Here is a 26,129-nt window from a genome sequence, read left to right on the forward strand (position 1 = left end):
GATTAGAAGGCACATGAATGTCTGGAGGCTTTTCACATAAGGAAACTTGGCCATACGTGTGTTAGCACCCCATCTGTTTCACTTTCTTCCTCCGAGTACGAATTCTTAGATGCCGCCCTTAAATAATCTTTGTTAACTTTTTTGTTTTTGTTTTGGTTACCGCTTGCTCATGTGTGCTCGCTGTGATGGTCGCTTCGATATCTTTACCTTTCCTGCCCTCCTCCATCTTTTTCAGTGAAACTTCGCCATATAAAGGCGCTGCCTGGTTTCAATAAAATTAGTTGTGAGTTAGCGCTTTGTGTCTCGTCCTTGTCTTTTCGTGGTTTGCATGCTCTGGCGCTATTTTCTTCAAATCAAATCTGACCAGCATGAATACGTTTCTAACTTGCCCTCACACCGCTTCTGGCACATCGTTTAAGCGATGCGCCACTGCACCGGCAGGTAGCTATTTCAAACACAGCCACCGGTGGTGGTTGCGACACCCAATTTGTTCTTCCCGAGCTTCCGTAAGGCTCGTAAGCAGTACTACGGTGGGCAGGTTGTGATGACGTCACAAGGTACTGCGACCTCTCTCAACCAATCCCCTTTTGCCTCCAGCAAGAAGTGCTTTTTCTTCTTCCATGCTAACGTATTTTACAATGCAGCTTTGCCCCGCTTTACACACGGTCAACTAGCTTCACAGAGTCACTAGCACCTGCAATGTGCGACGGCATGCTCAAGGCAACGGCGTGCGCAGCACACACTTTTCAGCCCACCGGGGAGTTACGCATTTCCTTTTACTGCTATTGCCCTTTAAACACACTTACTTTATCCCGCCGAAATGATCCCACACTTTATTTATTTATTTATTTATTTATTTATTTATTTATTTATTTATTTATTTATTTATTCAAGTTACCCTAAAGGCACTCCAGAAGAGGGTATTACATGGGGGGGGGTTCAATCATATTAGTAATCGCGATACATTTTAACAAATAATGGAAGTAAAAAATGTTAATTAAAATATATGGCATAACACAAAGGAAAAATGAACACTAACAGAAACAGCAAATTTTAGCCCATTTCCGTCGCAGCGAAGAAGCTTGTGCAGTATATTTTCTCTTAAAGCAAAGATGCATGATTTATGAGTGAGGGCGCTGAACGCATGCCACTGGCTGACAAGTGCTTGTGTTGCGCGCTGTCGCTTCCATCGTTTTTCGTATGCTTGATGAATTACTGAACTTTCTGACGACACCCTGCCTTCTGCAATTCCTTAGACTCCAGTCGCACATGCACAAACAGAATTTATATCTAAACACTATGGTTGCCTTTCGAACACATTTATCATCACAGGATGTGATGTTAAGAATAGTAAACGAAGTCCTATCCCACGAGTAAGAAGGGAGTGCCAGGGCAATCCTAGCTCTAGATTTAATCAAAGCATTTGACAACTTCAAACACAAAGTGATCCTACAATCTCTTTCACCGTTGAATATAGGCGAAAGAACATATTGTCACGTATCATTCTAGCGTCTGTTCGTTCGCGCAAGGCCGCAGAAAAGGGGTGTTATCATTTTTGTTCGTGACGCGAGAAGCGACCGGTCTAATCTCGATTGTTCACAGCCATGAACAGCTGCATCTACGTGTTTCCAGATTACTCTAGATCTCGACCTGTTATCTCAAAGTTTCCTTGCCGGCTTTAAATTGAACCATGCCGCGAGCAGCGGGCATTCGTAGATCGACGATTGACGAGCACGCTTGTTGCTTACGCCGCCACCGAGTGATTCAGTTCTTTTGCCGGCGCAAGTCAGCCCAAATAAAGAGCTTCGTTTGCAAGCATTTCTGGTGTCTTCCTGACTGCTGGACTGCCGTCAATACAAAGTGGCATCTGGTGGAGGCGCTGGGTAGCATTTATGTTCCGGACACCCCCTACAAGTCGTGACGCCAGCCCTCTGAGTCATCAAACGCGGGACCTGAGTCCAGTCCACCGCTCAAGCCGACGCCTGCAAGGGGACGCACCAGAATTCGGGATTCTGCCGGACCCTACCCGGAAGCGAAAGCCAGCAGAAACGTCTACCATGAGCTTGCCCCAGACGACGACTCCAATCATTCTTCAGCAGCCCCGGGTGCCACCAACCTTCGACGCTTCGCCTGGCGCCGACCCCGAAGAATGGCTAGAACAGTTCGACCGTGTGGCTGTCTTCAACAACTGGGATGATGCTACGAAACTTAGGTACGTCTTCTTCCCCTTGGAGGGACCAGCAAGAATCTGGTTTGAGAATGAGGAAGCTAGCCTCACGAGCTGCGAAACCTTCAAGGAGCCGCTTCTGAAGATCTTCACGAACGTCGTGCGAAAGGAGAGCCCAGCAGCTACTGCAGTCTCGCATACAACATCCAAACGAGACCGTTTCAATGTACACTGAGGAGATGAAGCGTCTGTTCCGGCGTGCCGACGCAGACATGAAAGAAGAAGAAAAAGTAAAGCTTCGTATGCGAGGAGTCAAAGAGCAACTCTTTGCGGGCCTCGTACGGAACCCACCAAAAACCGTCGCGGAATTCGCCGAAGAGGCATCCACGATTGAAAAAACTCTTGATGCCCGAGCCCGCCAGTATGACCGCCAGCAGCGCGTTTTCTCAGAAAGCTTCCTGGACACCGCTAACAACAATGACCTGCGGGAGGTTATGCGTCAAGTTGTGCGTGAAGAGCTCCGACGATTGCTGCCAACGGGAACGCAGCCGCAGCTTACTTCGCTTACCGCCGTCATCCGGGACGAGGTGCAACAGGCCTTGGGTGTGACACCGACCACCACGCACCCTCTGGAGCCTCCAGCCATGACTTACGCCGCAGCAGTGCGCCGTCCTGCACCTCGACGACGGGACCCAAGCCCCTATCGCCCTCAGCCAGCTGCGCTGGACCGCCGCCCTCTCGCCCCAACCCGCCCGTCCTACGAGCGTCGCACACAGCCGAGGAAATGCGACGAGTGGAGAACTCTCGACCAGCGCCGTCCACTATGCTTCCACTGTGGCGAAGCCGGTCACGTCCTCCGGCACTGCCCATACAGAAGGCTGGGCATCCGAGAGTCCTCTTACGACGCTCCACGACCCCGACCCGGCCAGCGACCAGCCGAAATCGACGACTTTTTGCGTCAGGAAGAATGCTCACCGCCCAGCCACCTCTCACGTTCCCCGTCGCCATCTTCACCGCGCTTTGTATCTCCTAGCCAAGGTTACACGATGCGTGGACGCTCCCCCAGCCCCCGAAGTTTAAACTGAAGAAAGCAGCCTCTGGAGGTGAGGTTGCTTCTGAGCACAAGATCAAAGATCCTCCACCGATGAAAACGCAAGACCATGCTTCAGCTACACCGACAACACCGACGACGACGACGACGACGCGGCCAGACTTGAAGCTTTTACCGCTGCCCAGTGAAGTAACATCAGAGTACGCCCACCGCAGCCTCACTACTCGACGAAGCCTAGATCGTACACCGAAGACAACGTGCAATACGAAAACGCGAACAAGTGACCTTGAAGTTATGGTCGACTGTCACGCGGTTACTGCCTTGGTGGACACCGGAGCTGACTACACCGTCATGAGTGGGCCACTCGCTGTCCGACTAAGGAAAGTAACAATAACTTGTGATGGCCCGCTGATCCGCACCGCAGGTGGCAACCTGATTACGCCGTCAGGATGTTGCACCGCGAGAGTCACTGTAAACGGGAGAACCTACGCTACAACCTTCCTGGTCCTACAGCAATGCTCACGAGATGTGATTTTAGGAATGGACTTCCTGAATGAACATCAGGCGATCATCGACCTTCGATCTAAGTCGATCAAGCTTCCCACGGACAAAGCTATACCTGCTGCGACGAGCGCAACTCATCACGTTGCCTTAAACGTCCTCGACGAATCATTGAGCGTGCCGCCCCGATCGAGTGTCCTCGCCTGCATAGGTACTGAAGACATCGAAACTGCCGAAGGCGTCATCGCGGGGAACACCCACCTATTCCTGGATCGAGGACTGGGCGTCCCAAGGGTAGTCGCCCAAATCCGAAATGGCCAAGCCCAGGTGTTGCTAACCAACTTCACCGAAGAATACCGGCGGCTAAACAAAGGTACGTCGATCGCTTTCCTCGACGAGCTGGCAGACATCAGAGACATATTTGCCCTACCCGACCAACCCATAGAACCATCTGACCAAGGCCAACAACCAAAGTTTGATGTCAACCCAGCATTACCACGGAGCAGACAAGACCAAATACGCAGTCTTCTTCGAAAGTACAGCGATTGCTTCTCATAAGCATCGAATGTGCGACGAAGCCGGCTTGCCAAGCACCGCATTGTCACAGACGAACACGCCCAACCACTGCGACAGAGCCCCTACCGCGTATCGCCGCTAGCACGCCAAGCTATCCGCAAGCAAGTTGAGGAAATGCTTCGTGACGACGTCATCCAGCCCTCGAGGAGCCCCTGGGCAGCACCAGTTGTCCTAGTGAAAAAGAAATACAGCACCCTTCGCTTCTGCGTCGATTACCGCCGCCTGAACAGCATTACGAAGAAGGATGTCTACCCCCTCCCCCGCATCGAAGCAAACTGGATCGGCTATGGAACGCTAAGTACTTCTCATCGATGGACCTGAAGAGCGGCTACTGGCAAATTGAAGTCGGCGAAAGAGATCGCGAGAAGACTGCGTTCATCACGCCAGACGGACTCTTCGAGTTCAAGGTGATGCCATTCGGCCTCTGCTCTGCCCCAGCGACGTTTCAGCGAGTAATGAATACGGTGCTCGCAGGCTTGAAGTGGCAGATTTGCCTAGTCTACTTAGATGGCGTTGTTGTCTTCTCCTCAAGCTTTGAAGACCACCTCAGAAGGCTTCGGATAGTGCTGGAAACGATCAAGTCTTCAGGCCTGACACTGAAACCAGAGAAGTGCCACTTCGCCTACGAGGAGCTGCTGTTCCTTGGTCACGTCGTAAGCAAGGATGGAGTTCGCCCAGACCCCCAGAAGACGGCTGCGATCGCGGAGTTTCCACAGCCTAATGACAAGAAAGCTATATGCAGATTCCTTGGATTGTGCGCTTATTACCGGCGATTCGTCAAGAACTTTTCGGGCATCGCTGAACATTTGACCCAACTTACCAATGCTGACGTGCCTTTTAAATGGGAAAGGCCGCAAGAGGAAGCTTTCAACGAGCTGAAGCGCCGCTTACAGTCCCCTCCTGTGCTCGGGCACTTTGATGAAAACGCCGAAACCGGAGTTCATACCGATGCAAGCAGCGTGGGCTTAGGAGCGGTCCTCGTTCAGAAAAATGGCAGACAGGAGAATGTTATCGCGTACGCTAGCCGTTCACTGTCGAGAACCGAAGCCAACTATTCGACGACAGAGAAAGAATGCCTCGCCATTATTTGGGCCACGTCCAAATTTCGCCCCTACCTATACGGACGACCATTCAAGGTTGTGAGTGATCACCATGCTCTGTGCTGGCTGGCCAATTTGAAAGATCCCTCCGGCCGCCTTGCTCGTTGGAGCCTGCGTCTTCAAGAATTCGACATATCTGTAGTCTACAAATCTGGCCGCAAGCATTCCGATGCAGACTGCCTATCGCGAGCCCCCGTAGACGGAGCACCGGAAGAGGAAGACGACGACGCTTTCCTAGGACCGATAAGCGCCAGTTTTGTTGATTTTTTTTTTCATCCTCTCCGTGCCCTTCTTGTGGTAGACTCCCCCGGTGTTCCTCTGCCGTGTGCTTTCCTTTTTCCTTTACTACGTACAGGTGAATACCAACCTTTTCCACCCGATTCTTGGCCGATCCCCCAGAGTGGGTATGTGCCATTCTGTCGTAGGCTACAACAACAACAACAGCAGTTTCGCGCAGCAGCAGCGCTCGGATCCTGAGTTGCAAAGCCTAGTTGATTATTTGAAAGGCAAGACCGCATCGCCTCCCCGGGGGTTCAAGCGCCAACTGTCGTCTTTTGTCCTTCACATTAATGTCCTCCTGAAGAAGAACTTTGCGCCGAACAGGACAGTGCATCTTCTTGTCGAGACATGCATTACAAGCAAGGTGATCGTGTTTGGATATGGACGCCAGTTCGCCGCCGTGGATTGAGTGAAAAGTTGCTGCGACGCTACTTTGGCCCGTACAGGGTTCTCCGTCGCATCGGTGACCTCGACTATGAAGTCGTCCCCGACGGCACGACAGCATCTCGGCGACGCCGCACACGCCCGGAAGTCGTACATGTCGTACGCCTGAAGCCATATTATGAACGCTGAAGGACTCGAAGTTTGCATTGGCCGTGTTTATTTTCATTTTAAAGCATCGAGACGATGCTTATTTGGGAGGGGAGTAATGCCACGTATCATTCTAGCGTCTGTTCGTTCGCGCAAGGCCGCAGAAAAGGGGTGTTATCCTTTTTGTTCGTGACGCGAGAAGCGACCGGTCTAATCTCGATTGTTCACAGCCATGAAGAGCAGCATCTACGTGTTTCCAGATTACTCTAGATCTCGACCTGTTATCTCGAAGTTTCGAACGCGGGCGTTCGCATGTGGACGGACGCACTCCACATCGGCTCCGTGTCTTTTCGAAGATTCCGACCGAATTTTCACGTGGGCCACCGAAACTTTTCGGCTACATCGACGGATAACGTCACCTGGTCCACGTCGACACCACTCTTGAGCCGGTAGGCCCATTTTTGGACTTTTATCGGACTTTTGAGTGGCCACCTGCGGCCGTGAGCGCTGAGCCTAGCGTAGGCCTAGCGCGCTCCCGGTGCGGCCCCGTGCGGTGCTTGAGTGTCTAGACATCGGCCAGCATGGAACCCCGGGACGCTGACGACCCTATCATGAATGAACCTACCCGGACCTCGGCCCAAGGTTCGGCGAATATTGAAGGTACGGACGAATCTCCTGCCGCGTCGCCGGTCAATGCGAGCCCCGGACTCGGGGACGCAGTGACCGAGGCCATGGAGACCTCGCCACCGCAGCGGGACGACGGGGCCGACATCGACCCACTGCAAGACGAAGACATGGATCGTTGGGAGCTTGTTTCTTACAAACGGCGCCTAAAAAGGAAAGGCTCGAAGAAAGGCTCGAAGGGGCCAGGCGATCCCCGGGAAGAAGCAAACAAGATAGCGTCGACAGCCGCAGCTGGCGGAGCAGAGACGCAAGCGAGTGGCGTGCCGCGCTTTACATTAAAACCACATCTGGCGGGAGCGCAGCGGTAGATAAGGCCACGTCCGCCGCCGCTACCGAAGGATGATATCAAGATCATTTATCGCCCCAAGGGAGGCCTAAAAATCAGCGAAATCCGTGTCGACCAGGCAACGCAAGCCCTCGTCGCGGCGTGCGGAGGAAAGATCAAGGAAGAAGACTTCATCATGAGACTCCGGCCCGGATCGAACATCATCATTGCGAGCACGCCCGACCTGGACATCGGCGACGTGCTCAGGAAGATCGAAAAGCTCACGATCAATGACCAGACCTATGCGACCAACACCTATCCAGCCCTACCGGACGACTTGAAGCGTGCGGTAATCCACGGCGTCATGCCGGGGCAATCACCGGCCCTACTGAAATCGAGGCTGCGGCTTCGATCCCAAGGAGTGAAGATCCTCGAAGCGAGAATGCTGGGCAAGTCGGAAACGGCGCTCATCACGTTCGACGGCCCGTATATACCACAGTGGGTCATCTACCGCTCCGGAGAATTCAAGACCTACCCATATCGTCCTACGAGGCAGATCTGCTACGTGTGCGGAGAGCAAGGCCATCGTTCGGACGTCTGTCCAACGCCGAACACCAAGCTCTGCAGGACGTGCGGCACACACGACCCACCAGAAGGCCACCCGTGCAAGGCCAAATGCATGGTGTGCGAAGGCGACCACGTCACCAGGGAGTGCCATCGACGCCTCAAGACTACTGACGAGCTCCGGGGCAGCACTACCGGCGGCCGGCAGTCCCGGAAACAACAATGGCAGCAGCAGCAGCAGCAGCAGCCGCAGCAGCAGCAGCAGCAGCAACAGCAACAACAACTGCCGCAGCAGCAACAACCGCAGCAGCAGCAGCGGAACCCGCACCTGAGTCGAAAGCGCCGACCCAGGTGGCTTAGCTCGGAGCGGGACCATGGCCGCTCCTCGAGCCGAGGTCCTAGCACCGTGCGAGATCGCAGCCAGAGCTGATCCAGGGATGACTCTTTCCCGCCGCTCAACCGGTCAACGGCCAAGCCGAAGAAGCAGCAGCAGCAGCCGCCGCAGAAACAACAGAAGGGCGGCGTCAAGGTGAGCTGGGGAGCGGGCTCTCCAAACCCACTGATTCCGCACTCGGATCAAGATAATATTACGCGTAACTCGAAAGAAATTAAAGCACTAAGAGAGGAGAATGCACATCTCCGAAAAAAAATCGATGGCCTCATTAAAGAGATGCAGGCTCAGAGAACAGGGCACGTACCGCGGCCCCCGACCCCGGCGGCCGAAGTGCAACGATCTCCAACCCCCTTAGCAGTGAACCCCGAAGAATTAGGAGCTTTCATGCAGCGCATGGATGATTTCATGATTCGCACCGAAGGACAGTTCCGCCAAACTCATGCAAGATTAGATGCCATGCAGGTCCAACTCAACCTGTCAGAACAGAACGTCACATTACTACAGCAAAAAGTTGCGTTGCAGGACCAAAGTTTCCGCAACCACGTCAAAAGTCAAAATACGCAACGAATAACAAGCGAGGCCCGGGACAGGCTCATACACGAGCGCCGTTTCGGAACTGAAGGCTCCAATCAGAACAATGCCCAAAACCATGGCTAAACAAACTCCACTAGAAATCTGGCAATGGAACTGCAGGGGGTACCGCCAAAAGCAGGGACTCCTAATGCAGTTTTTACATACGCAAGGCTCCACACCCGATATAATAGCTTTACAGGAAACTAACACGACACCGTCACTCAGGGGATATACGCGCTACGATAGCGCACGCACGGCAACCTTGGTCAGCAAAAAGTTGGTAGCCATCGCCCATGACCCAATTCCCAACACCAAAATTGAACACTTAGTGACGGAAATTATTCCCAAAAAGAAGCGTAAGGAAAAGAGTGTCTTTATCGTAAACCTCTATAGCCCGCCTCGCCAGCGGGACGCGAATTTTGATACACTCTTTCTAGGGGCCAGCAAACTTGCGAAAAGCAACTCGCTGCTCATTGTAGGCGACTTCAACGCTCGCGGACAGCAATGGGGATACCCCACTAATAATCACAAAGGTATACAGGTCGAGGACGCGGCGGAAGCGATCCAATGTACCCTCTTAACAGACGAACTTCAACCCACGCGCCTTGGCACTTCGATCTGCCCGGATACGTGTCCGGACTTAACGTTTGTCAGGGGAGTGAAGCACGCAACGTGGGAGAATCTGCTGGAGAATCTAGGCAGTGACCACTATATCCTGAAGACCACGATAGCAGCCACCAACATCAAGCGCAAGCTCGGCACAGCCAAGATCACCAACTGGCCGGCTTTCCGCAAGGCTTGAGCGGACCTGGAAGGGGGGATTACTTCCATAGATGATTGGTGCCAACAACTTAAAGACATCCAGAAGCGGTACACTCAGGAAGTGGATCGCACCGAGCAAACACCAGAGGTGGACCCTCGGCTCATCAGGCTATGGGAGGCACGTCGAGGACTCACCAAGCGCTGGAAGAAGCAGCGCTTTAACAGGAAGCTCAAGCTCAAGATCGCAGAAGTCACCAAGATAGCGGAGGAGTACGCGACCCAACTGGCCAGGCAGAGCTGGCAGCAGTTCAGTAGCTCGCTGGACGGCACCCTCAGCACGACGAAAACGTGGCGTATACTCAAGACCCTCCTCGACCCTACCCAAACCAGGGCCGAAAGCGGGAAAGCTATCCGCAGACTCGTCCACACCTTCGAGGGTACCGAAGAGGAACTGCTAGATAAGGCCAAAGAGAAATGCTACGGCACGACCTTGCCTGCGGCATACGCGAAACCATACCTGGGGAAACCGAACACCCACTTAGACAGGCCGATCACCAGGGAAGAAGTGTTTGCTGCCATAAAGTCATGCACGCGCAACACTGCGGCGGGAGCAGACAAGATCCAGAACGCACTCATACGCAACCTCTGCGACGAGGCGGTCGACCAACTGACCACCTTCCTCAACGGGCACTGGGCCGCAGGAACGGTTCCTGAAGAGTGGAAGCATGCAGAGGTCGTAATGATCCCCAAACCGGGTAAGAAACTCCAGATCGAAAATCTCCGACCTATCTCACTCACCTCCTGCCTAGGCAAGCTCTACGAGCGAGTCGTTACTCGGAGGCTCCAAAGCTACATGGAAGACGAAGACCTGTACCCCCACAGTATGTTCGGCTTCCGAGCCCACCTCTCCAACCAGGTCGTCCTCTTACAACTCAAAGAGGAAGTCCTCACCAACGTCCCGAGCGTAGGCGAGAACGTGGTTATGGCCCTCGACATCAAAGGAGCCTTTGACAACGTTAGCCACACGGCTGTAATGGAAGGACTTGGCAACCTCCACTGCGGCGAGAAGATTCACAGCTACGTGAAGGCCTTTCTCTCCAACCGCACTGCAACGGTTGGGCTCGGAGACCTTCGCAGCGCTAAGTTTTCGACCCCCAACAAAGGCACACCTCAAGGGTCCGTCATCTCGCCGCTACTTTTCAACGTGGCCATGATCGGCCTCGCGAGACAACTCGAGAAGATCGAAGGCATACAGTACGCAATATACGCTGACGACGTCACGGTCTGGGTTACCACTGGGTCGCTCGGCCAGAAAGAAGAACGACTGCAAGCAGCGGCTACCTGCGTGGAAGAATATGTCAGTGCACGAGGCCTCGCCTGCTCGACCGAAAAATCAGAACTCCTGCGAGTCCACAAAGGGAAACACAAGGAAGGGTCCCTCAATGTCTCCCTCGAAGGACAGCTAATTCCCGAACGAGACAAGATACGAGTCTTGGGAATGTGGCTGCAGAGCAACCAGCGATGCGGCCATACGCTCGGCCTTCTCAAGCAATCGACCACTCAGGTCGCCAGAATGATCACGCGCGTGTCGCAGAAGCGGAGCGGCATGCGAGAAGGGGATACCCTGCGCCTGGTTCAGAGCCTGGTGGTCAGTCGCGTGGGTTACGCCCTCCCGTACTTCAACCTCAACAAAGGAGAAGAGGATAGTGCAGATACCATACTCCGCAAAGCTTACAAGACAGCCCTGCATCTACCAATGAACACCTCCAACAAAAAACTACTGGCTCTTGCAATTCACAACACCTTCGAAGAGATCAAAGAAGCCCAACTGGTCACGCAGTTAGCTAGGCTCCAGCAGACTCCTACGGGGCGCTCGCTCCTTAGGCGACTGGGGCTAGGCTGAACTGCGGAATTCGAGAATCGTACTGCGAGCATACCGGACGCAATTCGCCAGACGCTAAAGGTTCGCTACCTTCCCCGGAACATGGACCCCAACTTGCATGCGGCCCGTAGGGCAGCCCGGGCGAGGTATGTACAATAAAATCTAGCTACAAAATCCACAACGGTATACACGGACGCGGCTCCGTATACAGGAAGCTCACATAACAGCACAGTGGCGGCAGTTATTGATTCGAACTTAAAGGAATTAGCTAGCGCCTCAGTGAGGGATTGCACGGTAACCGAAGGGGAGGAGCTGGCCGTAGCTCTAGCGGCGGTAGCCGGTTATCGAAGCAACATGTCCCTTACCATCCTTACAGATTCCAGAGAAGCGTGCCGTAACTACATGAACGGCCGCATAGGTCGCGCCGCGCTCCGGCTCCTCCAGAGCGTGACCCCACCAAAAGTCACACATAGCATTTACTGGGTGCCAGGACACACCGACATAGCGGGGAACGAACGCGCCGACGAGGTAGCTCGAGGGTATACGAGCCGAGCTTCCTCCCAGTCGGACGATCTACCCGACCGAGTCAGCCCTACGTACTCAGACATTCTCAACTACTATAAGGGGGTACGGATCCGCTATCCGCCGCCTCATCCTGATCTAAATCAACTAGAGGCAGTGTGTTGGCGAAGATTGCAGACAGGAACATTCCCAAACCTGCATATCCTTAGCAAGATTTACCCGACGCAATACCGGGACACTTGCCCGTGGTGTGGTAGCAAACCATCGTTGTACCACATCACGTGGGAATGCAGTAAAAACGACAACTAACTTTCGCAAAGACCTGAGTGCAGAACAGTGGGAGAGGCGGCTCTCCAGCAGCGATCTGGGTTGCCAACAAGGTCTGATCCAGCACGCCCAACGAGCAGCGAAGCTCAGCGCGGCCCTGGAATAGGGGCACCGACCCTGTGAGAAGAAGGAAGATGGACCTCTTCTTTCTCGTCTGCTACTAGCACCTTTCTAGAGCAATAAAAGTCTTTCCTACCTACCTACCTCGAAGTTTTCTTGCCGGCTTTAAATTGAACGATGCCGCGAGCAGCGGGCATTCGTAGATCGACGATTGACGAGCACGCTTTTTGCTTACGCCGCCACCGAATGATTCAGTTCTTTTGCGGGCGCAAGTCAGCCCAAATAAAGAACTTCGTTTGCAAGATTTTCTGGTGTCTTCCTGACCGCTGGACTGCCGTCAATACAACGTGACAATATAACTACATCAAGGACTTTCTCTGCGATAGAACGGCTAAAATCCAAATTGGCACAATCAAATCAAACACCTTTAGTTTAGGAGAGACAGGAACGCTGAAAGAATCGGTCCTCTCCCCCGACTCATTCAATATACCCCTGATCAAAAAGGCACATGAACTCCCAAAAACACCAGACCTAGAACACTCTTTGTAAGCGCACGATATCGCCCTTTGGACCACAAAGGGGAGTATCGATTGTCACCCACACTTCGCGCACTTTTACGTGGGAAGCTCCCAGACACCCTTAGAGCGTGTGGGGGTAGCGGTCTCGGACTCGAAGGAGATGCCCTCGACTCGGCGTGGCCAGCTCAGCGGAGACCAGCCACCAAGTGACAAGAGGTTTTTGGGCGTTCGGTGCCCAGCTTTCGCTGGTCGCAAGCCAGAGAATGGGTCGGAGCCAAAGGTTCACAAACAAAACAAAGTTTATACAGCAAAGAGACGATACAGAGGGTTTCACAATCACTAGTACAGACACATACAAAGTGATTAACAGAACAATGCAACTCGTGCAATGTTAAACTCGAGAGAGAATACAATACAAAGGCAATATTGCACCTAAAGTGCACTAACACAAGAGAGAGAGGTAAACAAACAAAACGCAATTTGTTCACCGGGCACTGCGGCAATCCGACGACCAGAGGTCCATGACGATGCCGTCCCGCAGACTGGCGAACGTTGCCTCGTTGGTCCGATGCTGGCCGAGTGGTGTTTTCCCGGGAGTCGAACGGGCGCGCTTCGATGAAGCTTAAACGGCGGTTCGGACTGACTTGACAGCGGTCAACGTCCTTCTTTTATAGCGTCGCTCTCATGTCTGTTTGTTGTACGCGCCAGAGTAGGCGCGCACATACACGCAGCATCTCCCGTGCAGGTTCCCTTCCTTTCTCTCGCCGGCCGCGCGTCCTCATTGGTTAAAGTCAGGAGTCGTTTCGCGAAGGTTGCAGCGTGTTCTAGCGTGGCGCCGTCGTGGCGGCGTAGCCGACGTCCGAGTGCAGAGGAGGGGGACATGTCTTAGCGCACGCAAGGCTTCCCCCTCTTCCCCGGTTAACAGTAGAAACAACTCGCATGTTCGAGAGAAATCTTCGGCGTGGATGACTCATTTCCTCGGCGCACGCCGCGTCGGTGAGCGGTGGTGGAGGGGAGAGAGAGCACACGCACACAGGCTAGGCGCTCCGCGGGGGTTTCCTCCTCCCCCGTTATTCTCGTGCCGGCGAGACGCGTCCGCGCGGCGCTGGTTTTCTTTGTTTGCTTCAAAAATGCGCCGAATTTTGTGACATCGATGCGATACAAGATACGCTACAACAAGCGGCAGATGTAGTAGTAGAGGCTGCACAAGCCGCGAGACTCACGTGTTGCCCCCAAAGATCCCAAGTCCGCATCCTACACACAAAGCGGCAAAGAAAGAATAAAGCGCCTGAAATCCAAATTTACGCGGAAGAGGCAGCCGTTCCTGTAGTGGAAACACTAAGGATCCTGGGAATGTCGATGCAGTGAAATCAAACAAACGTCCCATACTGTGGAATGTAAACCATCAATCAAATCTCCCTCCTCATCAGGCGCATCGCGAATAGGTGAGAAGGAGTTGAAAAAGGCGAGACCAGGAAACAAATACAGGCCTTCGTTCCTAGCAGAGTCATCTACTCTACACCGTACGTCACCCTCACAGTCAGAGAAAGAGACGAACTGGATTCTGTAATTAGACAATCCTACAAAAATTCGCTCAACCTCCATTGTCATACGCGAAATGAAAAACTACTACAGTTAGGAATTCATAACAGCTTAGCAGAATTGATGGAAGCACACCTAACCACACAATATGAAAAGCTATCAGGCATTGAAACGGGACATTTCATCGTAAAGAAAGCAGGAATAAAATATGAGGGGAACCGTGCGCACATCTTACCAGTTCCAAGACACGTGCACGAACCCAAGAGTTCATTCTCTGCCAAAAGAATACATCCACACTACGATTCGGACAGAAGACAAGCTGGGGCAAAAAAAATTCACGAGAGATATTCCGTTCAAAAAGACGCAGCAAAGACGTTCAAAAAGACGTGGCATATTTTCTGCCACGTGGACGTGGCAGAACATGCGGACAGAGACTCCTTTTCTCTGGCAGTTGTCGATCATCGAAGTTCTCCCCTTGCATCGACAACGATCGATAAAACAAAATTTCCGGAGGAGGCCGAAGAAGCTGCCATAGCTTTAGCCATTACTACCCCCCATTGCCAAATACATCATCAGCGACTCCATAATTTGAAATATTGCCAAAGGAAGGGCCCACTCTAGAGCCACCAAAATCTTACAAAAAATCTCCACTGCCCACCGCATCTAATTGATCTGGCTCCCTGCCCATTCGAAACCCCCTGGAAATCAGGCGGCCCACCAATTTACCCAACGATTCGTAGTTAAAGGGGAGATGTGCTACACCGAGCTCAGGTCGGCCAAAGAGCGAATGACACCCGACAAAGAAATTACAAACCCATTCAAGTAAGAAAGACCAATCTTCACGCAACCTGTACTTTATTCACGCATGGTTTATTCACGCATCCTATGCTTTTGAAATTAGCGTTTCTGGCTTGAAAACGGCATCCAGTTTGCCGCCCTTATCACTCCGTCGTCGCACTTCTAGCTTATCTTTATTTCATAAAATTTTCTATCGCCCCATGCGCACCGCTCCTTATATTCTTCCTCCCCCAGCACACATATCACTCCGCACCAGTCATCATTTTCATGTGGCCCGTCCACTCTCGCGAACTGTCACCTTCGCCAATTCCTTTTTTCCCCGAACAGCTGCAGAATGGAAAGGCCTTCCAAGCGACATTGCAACCAGCTCATCTACGTTCAATGAAAATGTAACAAATTATGTACAGTTCTAAGAACGTTTTCTTTATATGTTACCACCCCTTAAAGGCCCCAGGCATGGGGCCTTTAAGGAAATAAGATGAAATGAAATGAAATAACCACATAGATCTCTTAGTAAAACACAAGTCAGTTGGCGGCAGCTCCAACAGGCACTTTCTTTAATCCGTACATGTACTCCCATATGGTTCCCAGAACAGTCCAGCCGCCGCGGTGGCTCAGTGGTTATGGTGCTGGGCTGCTGACCCGAAAGACGCGGTTTCGATCCCGGCCGCGGCGTCAGTGCCAGTGCACGTTAAAGAACCCCAGATGGTCGAAATTTCCGGAGCCCTTCACAACGGCGTCCCTCATAGCCCGAGTCGCTTCGGGACGTTAAACCCCATAAACCAAACCAAACCAAACCAAACCAGAACAGTTCAGCCCTGTCTGTTCTCTCTGTGGGCACCAAAAGGCAAACACACTGCGCATCCTGTATACTCATGTAATCAAGACAATTGCCATCTTAGAGTCTGCAGCTCTCTACCCATTCGCAGTGGGAGGCCGCGCTGCTCAGCTCGGACCCAGAGGTTCAACTCCGAGTCACGGAGCGGGCCGAAGAGTTCGCTGAACGACATCGTCGGTCAGCCACCTGGCGTCCGGCCTAGAAGAGGAGCCCACCGCAGTGAGGGAGACATCACCCCAACCCGTGCCTAAGAGTTCTTTAATAAAGTTTATCTCCTCCTCTTTAGACCATCACATCAAAATTTTATCCAGATGATATATCCGCCGCGGTGGCTTGGTTAAGGCGCTCTTCTACCAAGCCGAAGTACCCGGGTTCGACCCCGACCGCGGCGGCCGCGTTTCGATGGAGGCGGAACGCAATAAGGCGCCCGTGAGCTGTGCGATGTCCGTGCACTTTATCTGGGAAGATATTGGCAAATATATGCTAAGGTAAGTGGGCTCTACAAAGCAGTGTAAAGCGTGGCTAGACCACCCGTGCCGTCGTTTCATGTATCAATAGACCCCTACTTTTCCCTTCCATAACAACCCAATTCCCCAACAAACGGCCTTCAGCCTCCCTTTATAAATAAACAGCTCATTCATTCATTCATTCATTCATTCATTCATTCATTCATTCATTCATTCATTCAAAGATCCTCAGGCGGTCTAAATTATTCCGGACACCTACACCACGGCACCTCTCTCTCTCTTCTTTAACTCCCACCTTCCTCCCTTCCCTTACGTCGTAGTTCAGGTGTCCACTGAGATATAGGAGACAGATACTGCGCCATTTCCTTTCCTCCGAAACCAATTTACCAATTTGATTCAGACCCGGAATGTACACTTTTGGCGAAAGAGCCACTTACGATCAAATATTGTGGAACTGCAATGTCACAAATGGGAGGGGCGACGTGCGTGTGTTCTTTCAATCTTCCTTCTCACATCTTTCAATTCTTTTCTGTCTGCAGAGATCATCACTCCGACTCCGAGCCATGCGGACGCGCTTCGCATGGGCTCCGTAAATTATCGCTACCACGGCGAAACGAAACAGCGCATTGACCAAAGACTGGTACCAGACGAAGCGGAACACCATCCGGATTCCGTGGATACCTATCGCTACCAGGCAAGTGGGTCCTCTGCCGAATATTCGACGGAAACATTTTTCGGACGCCGTGTTGACAGCTAGGCATACCTGCGACCACGGCATCGACCGAGCCGGCTAGGCCTAACGGCGACGCCGGTGCCGAGTACGGTCACGCACGATGGTCCACGCTTTAGAAGGCGAAGCTGTAACGTAGGCAGTGCTTCAGGATGACGGATGGATCCCCGCCGCCCTCGCCGCGCAGAAGAAATACAGGAAAAATAGGCAAGCCTCCAACGGAACGCCGGCAGCAGACGCTGGCGGGCCGGGGCGTCTCTCTGATCACAGCAAGGCGTCCAAGGATGGAAACTCTGCTACACCCAAGCCGCGTCCGCCGCCTCTATTTCGAGGCAAACCCTGCCAAAACTCCCGCAAGACGACTACATAATCGTCGTACGACCACGAACGCCACTCGATCTGAAGACGGCATCCAGGTTGGATATTGCCGAAGTCATCTGTACTGCGCTAAAACTGCCTCCAGCGGAGACAGTCCAGAATGATAGGTTCAGAGTGCATCCGTCGAACAACACTCTGACCATCTGCACGCCAAACATGCAACGTGCCGAAGCTTATAGTCGCCTGACATCTTTTCAGATGGCGGATCAGCTGTTTGACGTTAAGTCCTATACGAAAGCCACAAGAATCTGTCCGAGGTATCGTCTTCAACACTTACAGGAGAGAAACGGACGAGGAGATCCTAGCGGAACTTCGCGCCTGAAATCCCGACACGGATATAATACACGCGCGAAGAATGGGGCAGACCAGGCACTTCTTCATCATATTTGCCGGAAATCACCTCCCAAGATCCATCAGATATCTGATGTTCGATGAAATCGTTTATCCATACCACGACAGAGTGGAAGCTTGCTTCAACTGTCGGAAGGTTGGACACCGCATGGACGTCTGCCCACAACCATTCCGCGAACTCTGCCGCAGATGTGGAGTCAACCACGCTCAGCCCAAGCAGGGAGAACAACATACGTGCATCTCCACTTGCATCATCTGCAGGGGCCATCACTTCACTGGCAGCCGCAACTGCAAGTTCCGCTTTCAAAAGCAAGTAAAAGAAGCCAACATGAAGAGGGCCAACAACAGCGAGGGCCAAAAACAAACCGATGAGAGACAATCGCGATCCAGGAGCAAGCATCCACCAGGGGGACGCCACCGCAGCGGATCGTCATCCTTCCCTCCCTTAGGCAGCGACTCTTCGTCGGAAAGCGCCAGCAGATGCGCCAGCCGCAGCCGATATCGCGACCGCAGCGAAAGCCCGGGACGCAAGAGTGTGGCCTGGCACACAGACCCCGAAAAAGAAGCCCTTCAGAAACAGGTGAGGGAGCTTCAAATGCATAACCAGCGCTTGCAGTCCCAAATAGACGAGCTGAGGAAGCTAATAGGACAACATGCCATAACTCCTTCTAATCAACCAAAATCCTACACGGCAGTGCTACAGCGGTCTGCAACCACAAGTACTCCACCTGAACCCAAATCACCTTCCCCATCAGACCCCTCAGCGACCAAACACACATCCCCTGCTCTTCCCAAGCAGGACGATAAGCTAGGAGATAAGGCTATGGACGTGGAGGTGGCATCTAGACTTAAAAGGCCGACCAATTCGATGGCAGATACTCCTCTCACACCTCCCAAGAAAAAAACCGAAACGACGGTAGCAGATTTAGTCGCCAAAGTGTACCTCAGATTTGTCAAAGTAGAGGCCGACAGAAAGGCCGATCTAGAACGTCTAGATGCCAAATTCGCGGCTACACTGCCAGAATTCAAAAGTTTTATCATCGACGAAGTTAAGAAAGAAATGGCTAACCTAGCGGCCAGGATCACTACACACGGAATGCAACCAATTCATGGGCAATATGGCCCCCCGCCCGCAGAGAATTAGCGTATGGCAGTGGAACTGCAGGTGCTTCCTTCCCAAGAAGGATCACCTGCAGCTTCTAATCCAGAATACTGAAGTAAATCCGGACTTAATTGCGCTCCAGGAGAATAGAGGAAACACCAAATTAGCGGGATTCAAAAGCTTCATGCAGAAAGGCGCGGACACCAAAAAAGAACAATTAACCGCCATTCTAGTACAAAGAAACATCACGGCTATCCAGCACGAATTCGATGGCATAGCCGCTAATTACACTCTGATAGAGGTTGTTCCTCGCAATAGAGGAGACAGAAATCTTTTCATACTAAATGTGTACAGCTCTCCCAAAGATAAAGGGCTAGCCGTTCCAAGAGAGAGAGAGAGAGAGGGAAAGGCAGGGATGTTAACCAGAAAGGATTCCGATTGGCTACCCTGCACAGGGGAAGGGAATGAGGGGAATTGAAGAGGAAAGAGAGAAGTAACGGGAAATAATCACAGTCTGTCAATCAAGGCAGTCGCTCTCAAAAAGCGAAAGAGTGCCTTGTAAGCCTTGATGGCAGTTGACTGTTGTGGCCACGGACCGAGGATCTTGGCCTCTGTGAAAGGGCGAGGGTCCAGGCGGTCCAAAGCACATCGCAGCTTATGTCTTTCGGCTACAAAGGCAGGGCACTCACACAAGATATGGGTGATTGTCTCATCACAGGCGCAGTTCACACAAGAAGGGCTGTCGGCCATCGCGATCCGGAAAGCATACTTATTCGTGAAGGCAACACCGAGCCATAGACGACACAGTAGTGTTGCTTCACGACGCGCTACATTACACGGAAGACGGAGGCGCAGTCCAGGGTCCAAAGTCCTGAGGCGACGGTTGCACAACTCACCAGAGTTCCACGCTGAAAGTGTGAGCTCCAGCCTCAAAGAACGAAGCCCACACGCTGCGTCAGCTCTCGTTACGGGGATATTAACGGGGATTCCATCATTGTGGGCAGAACGGGCAGCTTCGTCAGCCTGGTGATTGCCATGAATGCCGCAGTGGCCCGGCAGCCACTGGAAAATTATGTTATGTCCTTTCAATGTGGCGTCATGGTAGAGCTTGCGGATTTCGGCAACGAGTTGTTCGTGTGACCCACGGCGTAGTGCAGTTTGCAGGCCTTGAAGGGCTGCTTTAGAGTCGGTGAAAACTGTCCAGTCATCTGCAGATTCCTGACTAATGAACTGAACTGCAGCCCGTAGGGCAGCTAGTTCTGCACCAGTTGAAGAGGTGAGATAGGTAGTCCTCACCTTCATTAAAATAGACCTGGCCGGTATCACCACAGACCCAGCAGAGCTTGTTGAAGTCACTGAGCCATCTGTGTAGACATGTTTGCCGTGTTTATGGTTAAAATGCAAATGATGCAGTGTCAGTTGCTTGAGAGCAGGCAATGATAAATCAGATTTCTTATTAATTCCAGGAATAGATAGGTGCACCCGGGGTTCATGGAGACTCCATACGGGTGAGCATGATCTTGATGGGTGGGCGAACTGCGAAGGAAGATAGGCACGGTGAGCTTGAATTACATTTGCAAATGCAGTATGTGGTCTGAGTACGGGAAGAGCTGCAAGATGATGACTCGGAACTCGCGTGAGGTGCCGAATGTGTGTTCTCATGGTTTCAACAGCAATGTATGAAGTAACAGGATGCTCCCCAGCGACAAGAATAGTGGCTGCCGTTGAGGCACATTTAGGTAGCCCAAGGCAGATTCGTAGAGCTTGCGCTTGAACACTTTGAAGTGTCTGAAGGTTTGTCTTTCTGATATTGTTTAAAATGGGAAAGCTATACCGCATGTATCCCAGGAATAGCGAACGGTACAGTTGAAGCATCGAGCGTACAGATGCACCCCAGGACTTTCCCCCGAGGATGGAGAGAATATGAACAATCGCTGTCAGTTTCTTTCGCATGTCGTAAAGATGGGGACTCCACGAGAGGTTCCTATCGATAACAACGCCAAGGAAGCGATGGTTTTTCTCATAGGGAATGGCGTTGCCATTAATATATATGGGGTAACTTGTCATTTTTTTTCGCGTGAACGCCACGAGGGAACACTTCTCGGTTGAAATATTTAGGCCCTGCTGACGAAGGTATAACGTCAGTATCGTTGCCGCCTTTTGTAGTCTCGCACGAACTTGGGGACGGGTCACGCTTGATGCCCAAATACAGATATCATCGGCGTATATTGAGAACTGGACTGATTGTGCCAATGAGTCAACCAGGCCGACGAGAGCTATGTTGAAAAGAGTTGGGCTCAGCACTCCACCCTGCGGGACTCCGCGCGAATTTAGATGCGAAGAGGTTGGTACGTCTTCAGTCTGGACAAAACACGACCTCCCTGACAAATAGCTGCGTATCCAGCTGAACATGCGGCCTCCAATCTGAGCGTAAGACTATGCACTTCACTAAAGGAGCGCAACTCCTCGTAGTCGGAGACTTTAACGCACCCCATGCTGAATGGGGATACGTTAAATCCACCAAGAAAGGCACGAAGCTATGGGAAACTTCACGCGATCTCGGCCTCACTTTACTTAATGATCCCCACTCCTGCACGCGGCTAGGCAACAGCGTCAGCAGGGATAGCACACCCAACCTGACCTTCACCAAGAATATAACTGAAGCCAAATGGCATAACACCAGAAATACGGCAGGCAGCGATCACTGCATTATAACAATCTCGTTTCATACGTCCGCACACAAGTCAATTCCAACAAGCACTACGCTCACGGATTGCGATAACTTTAGAAAACTTAGAGAAGATACCGCTCCCACCAATATCGAAAACTTAGATAGTTAGGTAGAGCAGCTTAAAAATGACGTGCGGAAGACGACCAAGGAGGTGGACGCGACGGAAGATCAGCCGACGGCTGACTCCAAGCTTCTACATCTCTGGGAAGGGCACAAAAGCATCCTCAATAGATGGCAAAAACAAAAACACAACAGGGCACTTAAGCTAAAGGCAGCCAAACTACAGAGGCAGATCGAAGCACATACATCCGACTTATCTAGGCAACAATGGGGCCAGATATGCGACAGCCTAAATGGTCAGTTAGGCAGCAAAAGGGCCTGGCTCCTCTTAAGGCACCTCTTAGATCCCACTCAAACAAAATCTACTACCAGATCTCACATGAGCGAAATCATTCACGGATTCCCCGGAACAGATCCGGAGCTCCTAGACGAACTTCGAAAGAGATACCTGAACACGTCCAAAAGCGACGCCCTTAACCGCTACACGGGTGCTCCCAACGAGGAGCTGGACAGAGACATAACAGACGCGGAGACATGGGCTGCAATCGTTCACCTTCACACAACATCAGCCGCGGGACCGGACGGAGTCACGAATAAGATGCTGCGAAATCTAGATCATAAATCTCTCTCGGCAGTTACCGATTTAATGAATGGATATTGGCGCAAAGGAGAACTTCCTCAGTCGTGGAAACACGCGATAGTAACGTTCATTCCTAAACCCAACAAGAAGCTCAGCATTGACAACCTCAGACCCATATCCCTTACCTCGTGCGAGATGTGGGCTTGGGGGAACGCGGTGGTCGGCAGCGGGAGCGGTCGCACGCCACGTCGGCTCTGCCAATGATCGCTGCTATTTGCGATCCTCAACTTTTTTCTCACACAAGCTTCGAATCATCATTTCCGGCAAGCTAGGCGGCATCCTTGGATACCACATTTGCCAAGGTGCGCTCAATTTTGTTGAATTTTCAGAGCCTTGAAGACCGCCACGCCTCTGCGGCGCTAAGCCTAACGGTGGCTAGGCCTGCACCGGCCGCGTTCGGGGATTCCCCGGCTATGGCGGTCCCAGGCCAAGTCACCGGCTACGATCCAACCTCCCTAAGGATCGTCAATATGGAAACCGTGCAACTTGAGGAGCCTCTTCCCAGCGAAGAGGAATATCTGCAAGATATGGTTTGCGTATGGCGCGGACGAAAGAAGACGAAGACCCCCAGGAACGCCAACGCGAACGCCGGCCAGCAAAGGGTGGCGGGGTGCTCTGCGCATATACAGGGTGAGAACGCGTCGCGCGCTGATGCGCAACAAGCCAAAGAGCCCCGATGGAGGCCACAGTACACGCCCCGCATCGGCAAAGAAGAAATTATTGTGGTGCTCAAGCCACGCGACACCATCGACCTAAAGACTACCAGGTCCTGGCGAAGCCGGCGCTGCCGTTCGCAGCATCCTCGGGGACGCGGCAAGTGTGGGACTTGCTGTGTGGCCCGTGTGGGACCAGAACCTTCTCGTGTGCACTCTGCAATCTGTCGAAGCTGCGGAGAAGCTGCTGCGGGACATCATGCTGCCAGTAGGAGGCCGCAAGATACTGTTCCGGGGCCACCCCAAGCTTTCCGGAGATTTCTGCAAGGGCGTTGTTACAGTCTCCCCGGACGAGACGTCCGAAACCGTGAGGAAGAAACTGAGTGAGCATCCCAATGTGATATCTGTGCGAAAACTTGGTAAAACACAGACTGCTGTGATGACCTTTGTGGGGACAAGGGTGCCGCGGACCGTGCTCTATAGTTGCGAGCGTCTCCCCGTCCGCTTCTATAAGAAAACGCTCCCTGCCTGCCCACGCTGTGGCACGGTGGGGCATCGGACCGACGCCTGCCCACGGCCGCAGCCTGGTCGCTGTGAACGCTGCGGGGCTCAGGTTCCTGCTGCTACTGACGGCGGCCCAGCAGAACATCAGTGCTCCCCGTGCTGCCTCATCTGCGGAGGCAGCCATCCCACCGGGGCGCCTGGCTGCGCGGGCAAGTACCGCAAGGTCATCAAGCCGGGACCCCCACCCGCCCCAAAGCAGAAGCAGACGCCGGGACCCAAAAAGACCCAGACGCCCAAGGCCGGACCCAAGCAGGCTCCTGGACCCAAGCCCGAACCCAAGAAGGCCCAGTCCGGGCCGCCAAAATTTGTGCAGTCCGGGAACCCGACGAGGCCACCGGTCCTGAAAGCCTAGGATTTCCCGCCTCTGGTACCGCGCCAAGATCAGGTGAGCAGTTGGAGTGGGTTAGTCTCTGGGCCCACCCCCCCTCCCTCCCCCACCGATTCTGCCCTACAGCGGCAGGTAGAGGAGCTCAGGCGCCAAAATCAAATTCTCGCCCGTAAAATTCAAGAATTAGAAGCTAAGCAGGCCGGGCAGTCCGAGCCCATGCAGAACGCTGAGCCCGAGGATAGCGATGACGGATCCTCAGTATCATCTTGCCTAACTAGCGTCTCGCGGCAAACCGCGGACACGGTGGTCGATTCGGCCCCTGCGGACGCTGGCCGCTTCGAGGCCCTGGAGCGTAAAGCCGAGCAGTTGGAGGAGCGGGTGGCAGCGCTCCCGAACCAAATTATGATTGCGGTCCGCGAGTCCTTTCAGGACATGTTCAGGTCCGCATTTGCTGCAATGATTCGCGACATTGCGGCCCAGATGACCGACTCTGTCCTTAAGGCGGTGCAGCCCTGGGTCAGCTCCCAAATTAAAAATTCTCTCTCCTGCGACTCCCTGCAGCTAAAACGTAAAATAGCGCCTCGACAGGCAGCGGAAAAAAGCGGTTCCGGCCCGATAGCCGCGGCGTTGATGCAGCCCTTACCTGGGGCTGCGTCGGCCCCCGAACCGAGTAGCTACCCAGCACCGTAAAATAAAAACATCAATATGGCTGGCAAACCTTCTCAGAAAGCTAAAAAATTAGACCAATTCGAAATCATTCAATGGAACTGCAGGGGTTTCAGAGCCTGCAAAAAACGGTCACATCTCCAGCTCTACCTGCAGTCCCTTGGTGACATGCCGGCGCTTCTTGCTTTGCAATAGCCCGGCAATGATGCTAAATTCTCTGGGTATAGCTCGTTTCAAGGGGGCTCCTCGACCTGCATCCTGGTGCATAAAGCATACACCGCGATTCAGGTCGATCTTGATCTGGAGACTGAGCAGGAATACACCATGGTGAGGGTTCTGCCTCTCAGGCGCCGCGACCCGTCAATACATGTACTTAATGTGTATTGCCCCCCGCATAAGCCGCGTGTTACTTTCTGCGAAATTTTCTATCGTGCTCTCAAATCGGCTAACAATGAACCCCTGGTGATCATTGGGGATTTCAATGCACCCAGTCTACACTGGGGCTATCACTTCGAGAAAGACAGGGGACGCAAGCTGGCGGAGCTCATCTCCACCCTTCGTCTTACGTTGCTCACGGATCCGTCTTGCCCCACACGTGTGGGCAACTCGGTAACCCGTGACACGTGTCCTGACTTATATCTGGTTAGGAACACTACAAACGCCACATGGGAGAACCTGGGGGATACCCTGGGCAGCGACCACTGCCTTCTCCGCATCACGCTTTTGGCGAAGGCTGCCCGTAAAAAAGGGGGACAGGCGAACATAACCAATTGGCAGCAATTTCGAACTCAGGACATCCCTCCCATACTATTCTCCGACGGCTATGCGGAGTGGGCAACACAGGTCACCAACATACAGAAACAACACACGCAAACACTTCACACCACCGACGAGATCCCCGCAGTGGACAATCACCTCCTGCATCTGTGGGAGGCGCGCCGGAGCTTAAAAAAACGATGGAAGAAACACAAGACGAATCGCAAGCTTAGAGCTCGCATTACACAACTTACGGAGCAAGCTGCGGCATATGCCGCCCAGCTCACAGACACCAATTGGATAGAACGCTGCAACTCGGCAGCGCGTCAGATGAGCTCGAAGGGGATTGGCGTCTCTTACGCAGCCTCATCGACCCTTCTCAAACGAAAGGGGAGACGCAAAAACAGCTCCGGCGGGCTCTGCACGGGTACCAAAGTACGACGGCGCAACTTGCGGACACTTTGTGCGACAGGTATCTCTGCCGCACAAATGACCCGGTTGGGCCCGAGTACACGTACTCCGGCAAGCCAAATCAGGATTTAGACTCCCCTTTTGAGTTGCATGACCTTAAGGCGGCCCTGGCTAAAATGCGTCGAGGTGGGGCACCGGGTCGGGATCGCATAACAGTGAAACTGTTGGCGAACCTCTCCGACTCTGCATACCTCCACTTGCTACACTACATAAATCAGATCTGGGATGGGTGTCCACTCCCACCCGAATGGAAAACATCGCTTGCAACGTTCATCCCCAAAGCAGGTAAAGCCGTGAC

The 26,129-nt window shown here is 52.9% G+C and overlaps 1 protein-coding gene and 1 pseudogene across 1 annotated transcript; both read left to right on the forward strand.

The window, feature by feature from the left end:
- The first annotated feature begins 6,786 nt into the window (after nucleotides 1-6,786).
- LOC149344307 (uncharacterized) lies at nucleotides 6,787-22,756 on the forward strand. Its single transcript, XM_089547205.1, has 3 exons — nucleotides 6,787-7,017; nucleotides 7,198-7,985; nucleotides 22,723-22,756. The coding sequence occupies exons 1-3, from the start codon at nucleotides 6,787-6,789 to the stop codon at nucleotides 22,754-22,756; spliced, it is 1,053 nt and encodes a 350-aa protein (XP_089403331.1).
- On the forward strand, nucleotides 22,385-24,628 carry LOC149344308 (uncharacterized; annotated as a pseudogene).
- The last annotated feature ends 1,501 nt before the right edge of the window (nucleotides 24,629-26,129 follow it).

This window comes from Amblyomma mixtum, chromosome 5, assembly GCF_055824585.1.
Source record: "Amblyomma mixtum isolate Tamu chromosome 5, ASM5582458v1, whole genome shotgun sequence".
Classification (NCBI taxonomy): domain Eukaryota; kingdom Metazoa; phylum Arthropoda; class Arachnida; order Ixodida; family Ixodidae; genus Amblyomma; species Amblyomma mixtum.